General features: G+C 40.9%; 1 protein-coding gene across 2 annotated transcripts in view; it reads left to right on the top strand.

Moving 5' to 3' along the window:
• Positions 1-5,391: 5,391 nt before the first annotated feature.
• Positions 5,392-6,157, top strand: part of nhsa (Nance-Horan syndrome a (congenital cataracts and dental anomalies)) — a 66,991-nt gene continuing 66,225 nt past the window's right edge. For both annotated transcript variants that reach the window (XM_063466087.1, XM_063466088.1), the window contains exon 1: positions 5,392-5,849. In XM_063466087.1, coding sequence (XP_063322157.1) covers positions 5,570-5,849 — 280 coding nt within the window. In that variant the 5' untranslated portion in view covers positions 5,392-5,569. The remainder of the gene's footprint in view (positions 5,850-6,157) is intronic.

Below are 6,157 nucleotides of genomic sequence, written 5' to 3'. Positions count from 1 at the left end.
GGTGATCTGCAGACCCTCTCTGTCCCACCTTTCTGTCTGTGTGGCAGCTTTTCTTGTAGGTACTAAGTGGAGGCGTCACAGCCAACACCTGGGCCTGGTGTGCTGGTCCTCTTTCAAAGCACTCCACTGGAGCTCAGTCGTTGGAGTCCTCGCCTCTCTGAGACATCCATTTGGTTTGTTAGTGAGCGTTTGGTTCATGGCATTCAGAACTTCTCATCTCACATATTCACCTACACTACTGAGCCCACTAATAATACCTTATGTGGTATTTTTCTTTGTTTGTTATGATTTTGAATCGTGATCAAGTTCTTCTTATGATCAAGAAGTGTCACATTTTGGTAGTTTGCTAGAAATATAGACTGCCTATTTAGCCATATGTTTAGTCGCTAAATGACATTGTTAGAGAGGTGGTACTCAGTACTAGTAAATACAATGTTATAAATAAGCTGCTATAAGGAAAATAGTTTAATTAAAAGTTTTACTTAAGTAAATGCATAAAAGTATGAGAAAACAAATAAAATAAAAGTCAACTAAAATCTTATCTACTGTATAGTTTTCCATTATTATTTATTTTTTATCATGTGCTAGCATATTAAATATAATCTATAAAGTACTTGCTCAACTTGTTATACAAAAAAGTATATTATTTACCTGAGATTGGAAATACTCTAAGTATCTCAAAATGTTACTAAACAGTATTTGAGTAAATATAGTTACTTTCACTTTGAATGTTTAAAAATTCTGGTTTTTGGTAGTATGATTTTTTTTTTTTTTTTTAAAGTCTGCAAAACACTCAACAGCTCCAGCTCAGTGACTGAATTTGCTGAGGAGACACCCAGCAGACAGCTGTTAGCTGCAGCTACCTGTCCCAGGTGTCAGACAAAGTGGCTCCGCCTCCCTCATTTTAAGCCTCTAAAAAATCCAAATGGATACGATATAAAAAACTATCTCGATATTGTTGTTATGAAGAAACCATTTTTGTACTAGGGTGTAATTTTCATTGCAGCTAACACCGGAGTCTGTGGGGAATGACTCGCCTTCAGAGTCTGCCTCAAGTGGCCGGTAGAAGAACTGCAGTTTTTGGCACTTGTCACGTGTCAGCCATGCTGTTTCCCATTTAGTACCTCACATTTTCTGGAACGTGCAAGTCTTCAGGCAAGTTTGATCCCAGCTTTAGTCGCTCATTTCATCTCTAATTTCTCCTGTAAGTAGTTGATTATGACTTGTTTCCAATATGTGAAATTTTCTCCAAGACTAAATTAAGCCTATCACCGAAACCAAGAAAAGACGGATACTCGCTGAATTCTTTTGCATGATTGAATTCACAGGGCATTTTAAGGAATAGAAAAGAGAAACCGATACTCAATCCAAGGAAAAAAGGCAGAAAGTTTTTGAAGCATCTGAGAAAATGAATGAGCCTGAGTAAATGAGTTCAGTCTGGGAAGCAGACACAGGATGCCAGACGACAACAAGACGCTCGTAATTCCTCTGCGCCATAACCAATATTTGGCACAATCCTGCATGTCGGTACCTGCTGCATCAACTTACAGTCACTCCATCCACACTATAGGTTTATTTCATCTTATACAACGGGAGAGGACTGTGTGCATTCATTAAGTCAGTTGGCTTAACAGAGAGTCATTCTCACTTAACTATAAATACTATTTAAAAGTGTTTGGTTTGCATTTCAAGATGACAACTGAGCGTGATGAGGAAACTGTATGTCAGCCATGTGCTGCCTCTAAGTATAAGCCTGCTCTTATAATAACCATCTCCCACTTACACAGCAGCTGCCTGATTATTCTGCACGTGCTTATTAGTATTAATGATTCTTACAGGTGGAAGCATTGATATTTTGTGTTCTCAGTCACAACACAGAGAATTAACTGGACCTCCATTTTTATCTCCATATAAATTAATGACATAAAAATGACAATAAGAGCCAAATGAAGACATATCGAGACATAGATAGGGTGCTTTGACAGAGGACCTAAGTGAGATACCACAGCTCCGATGGCTGATACTTTAAAAATATCAAAAAGGAACAGAGAACATAAAGAATAACAAAAGGCTGAGGAGGAGATAGGACTGGACAGAGGTCTGACTGAGAAACAAGACGCAGGAGGATTCAATCAGGAAATCAGAGGTGGGAAAAATAGAGCAACAGAAGACACCAAAATAAAACAGGAAGTGTGCCTGTGAAATGCGTCTAATATTCAAAGCTGTCTCATTTCCAAACATGCATCATGAAGAGAGCAGGGCCTTGCTGTATGCGCCACCTTTTTTATATGCTGAAGTTCAATACATCTTCACAAAAGATGCGCCCATCCATCCTTGATTATAGCTCCTCCTGCCACCTCCTCTTTCGTCTGTCCTCTTGAAGCTTTTAAGCAAGTGAAAAATCCTTCAACATGATGTAGTGAGATTGATATCCAGGTTACAGGCAGGGGGTCAGAAAAGATGGGCTGGCACAAATTAAAATGAAAAAGCTCAATTGTGACATTGTGTTAGGTTCCAAACTTATTTATAAGTAGCTTCAAATAGAAAATAAATTATGAACACTGTGATGATAAAATACAGCTTTTATGATACACTTTCATTGACATTGCTTTAAAATAAAGTCTCGTTCTGGTCATCCTTTAGCCTTGAATCCTCTCTCCTGTTCCTCTTCCTTGCCTTCTCTGTTTGTGTCTCTGGTAGGATGGACTAAAACACAAATTCGTCTGTTAAACTTCACAAGTCACTGGGGAGTGTTTGTGGTGGAATTTTCACGTGGGTTGTACATAACATACAAACTGAATTTCAGGACCCAAGGTTGTAAAAATATTATAACTCACTCCACCTGTCAGCGCTTTTTAATGTTGTGATCTGTGGACGTGGAGAGCACGTTTTTCTCAGTTCATGGTAAGTAAACTGTGTCCATATCACCCCTGCTCACTTCAAGTTAAAGCTGACTCTTCTCACAACAAAGATTACCAGCTTTTGTCTGTTCAAGTTCGGCCTTTTGTTCCAGCACCATTACTCAAAGATGACGACATACGGAGCTTCTCTCGTCCCGCCTTTGTCCGCGGCTGGGCTTTGCAAAGGTTGCACTTCTGGTGTGGACATTAGCTAGGCCACAGGAAAGGCTTTCGAGCTGTCACCTCCCTCGATTCTGGCCCCGTCAGCTGGTGGGATTTAACTAAACACTCATTCAGCAAATGTGAATGAAGCTCGGCTAAGGCTGTCAGGTCTGCAAACAGAGTTAAAAGTGAAGATTAACCTACACAGGGGTATGACAACGTGGAAGCTGAATTTTTGTTGTTTTACTGCGCAAGAGTGAATGAAGGAAATGTGCTGGATATCCCTACAGCAAATCAACTAAATCAAGTCTTTTTTTTTTTCAACAGACTTCCTGAAGCTTAAGTTAGATTGAAGAGATTTTAATACTCTGGATTTACTTTAAGACTAGAACTAAAGAAAAAAAACAACATGACTTACTTTGGGTTAATATGTTTGTGTTGTTTGAGCTTCTTGTGAAACATTGAAACAAATGCATCATTTTTAGCACTCGGATACACAGCCCATCCCACCTTCTGTTTTGTTACCTGCATGCGGATCAGGTTGGTATTGTATTCCAACTCCAGTGTGTTGGACTGCAGCTGGCAGCGGTACATCTTGTTGGATGAGATCTGCTGCTGGCTGCAGGACCACATCAACCAGGATATGCAGCAGGTGGAGAACTGAGCAGAGCGAGGAGAAAGCTGCAGTCCAAGACATCTGCCTTGTCAGAGACGTAGCTGAATGGCATAGAGGACTGCACATCAGCCACTTTGGAGCTCAAATGCAGTCTCAAGAACTCAAAAGCTAAAAAACATAATGGTTGGCATGAAGGCACTGAACGTCCCCAACATCTACCACTAGTTAGCAAACACCCTCTCTATGACACGTAATACACGTGATGTGTTTAACTTGAATATTCCCAAAGCTTTTATCAAACCCTGACCATTTTGCATGCATCTAATCAAAACCTAATTCATAAAACCAACTGGTAAAAACACACCCAATAAAATAGCACTACAGCAATGGCTCACAATGGGGCAGCTCTTCTTACTTAAAGACTGGGTCATTTTTACTCCCAGATATGATTATTATCAGTGCGTAGATACCGCTGCTGAATATTGTATGGTAAACTAAAAACAAAATAAAAACAATGACATGAAGAGTCTCCTTCTCTCCTTCAAGTGTCTCCTTCTCTCCTCTGATGCTTTGCAGGTGGAGGCAGGTTCCTAAAGCCAGAAAGAAAAACAAGGAGGAGGTCAGACATCAGGACTTTGTCTCAAAAGAATTCTCGAAAGAAATTCAGAAATTTCTTAACTAATCTTGAGGAAATGATAACTAACATTTTTGTTTTCACTTAATCTCAGTAACTGCTGAGGTGCACATGTATGAGACCTTTGACATTTTAATATATTACCCCAATAATGAAATCCCTTCTTTGTCTCCCAGTTTAACATATATTTTCCTTTAAAGCAAGCAACTGTTTGCGCAAACACATTTAAAGACACTTAGTTAACCTTCCTAACTTAGTTTTCTCTCTTTCCTTCCTCTTTTTATATTTGACTGCATTTTCTTTTGTCTTATTAACAGCTCATGGGCCATCTGTTAAGGACTTTTAACTGCAAATAACCTGTATGGATCTAATTTGAGCAAGTAGTGGCACTTTTGTAAAACCAGTTTACTAACCACAGGTTTTATCAGATTTAGATGCAAAGCAGATGCACATTTTCCTCAGTAATACTTTGTATTTTTCATATATGTTCGCCTGTTTGCTTGTCTGCTTGTCTTTTACCTGCTTTTAATATATTTTGTATGCCTGTGAGGACCTTTGAACCATTACAGATGATACTGGGCTACACAAATAACATTCCCTGAAAGTAATGCATCATGCCCCAGAGCCTCACTGCATTACAGTCCAGTTAATGTTACCCAGTCACTGATTTCTGTGTTTTTCTTTACGTAAACAAAGACATAAGGTTCATGCTATAGCATAAACCAGTGCAGGAAATCCACCAGACTGCAGGGAGTTAAGTGTTCCTGTTCACTGTGCATCCCCAAAACGCAAAGAAAACCAACATCCATGCTTTTTCTAAAAAAGAACAACTTTAGAAGAATAATTAAAAAATATGGCCTTTTAATTAATTGCTGTTTTAATATTCTGTAGTGTTCGTTCTGCTATGCCTCCAATGCATCTGAAGCGTTTGCTGTGGAGTGTTTACAAGGTTGAAGCAGGGGGAGTCCGGATCCACTCATCCCCGGAAATCCACCCCGGGACTTCCCACAGGCTTCTTTTTAAAAACCACCTCTTTTACTTCGTAGCAGTGAAAAACACACCAGCATTAGGGCAGCAGATGACCCGGCGCAGCGGCGAGGAGCACAACAGTCCTCTCTAACAAATGAAAGGATGGGGGGCAACAGCGGCAGCAGCAGCTGAGTTCAGTCAAACTGGATCGGGGGCCGAGGGGGCACAGCAACTTTCTTCTCACTCCTGGGTGACTTTTCTTGGATTTATTTCCCGCTCCACAACAATATGCCATTTGCCAAAAGAATAGTGGAACCCCAGTTACTGTGCAGGTATCAAGTCCCAAACGAGGAGAGTCTGGTTTTCGAGGATCTGGTCTCCATCAATAATGTGGCTCTATCTCGGACCTTGCGGCAGCTGTCGGACCTGGCCAAACATGCCTACTCCATATTCCAGGAGCTGGAAAACGAGCTCACAACCACCAACCAGCGGGTCCGGGGGCTACAGGGCAGGATCGGCCAACTTCAGCAGACCTGCTCCGAGCTGGACCCCAAACAGGAGGCAGTGCGTGAGTACCGACCCGCTCTGAGTATCTGCTTATACCTGAGCTGCCTGCGAGCGCGCGACTCTGGGAGACAGCTGCACGAGGAGGCACCGTTTTTATTTTCCATCAGTGACGTTTATTCCAAAAAATGACGCAGATTTAAATAAAAGTTGTTTTATTGCTGCTACAGTAGCTCAAAACCAGCCCAAGCTGTAACAAAGTGGCTCAAAGGTCATTTAATAACTTTATTTTTTATATATTTTCTAGAGAGACCTGTGCTGTCTTCCCATGCCGATGGGTGTGTGACAGTTTGGCTGTCCCAGCCTCAAACT

This window comes from Pelmatolapia mariae, linkage group LG23 (genome assembly GCF_036321145.2).
Source record: "Pelmatolapia mariae isolate MD_Pm_ZW linkage group LG23, Pm_UMD_F_2, whole genome shotgun sequence".
Lineage (NCBI taxonomy): Eukaryota > Metazoa > Chordata > Actinopteri > Cichliformes > Cichlidae > Pelmatolapia > Pelmatolapia mariae.
This window is presented reverse-complemented; position numbering and strand designations above follow the sequence as displayed.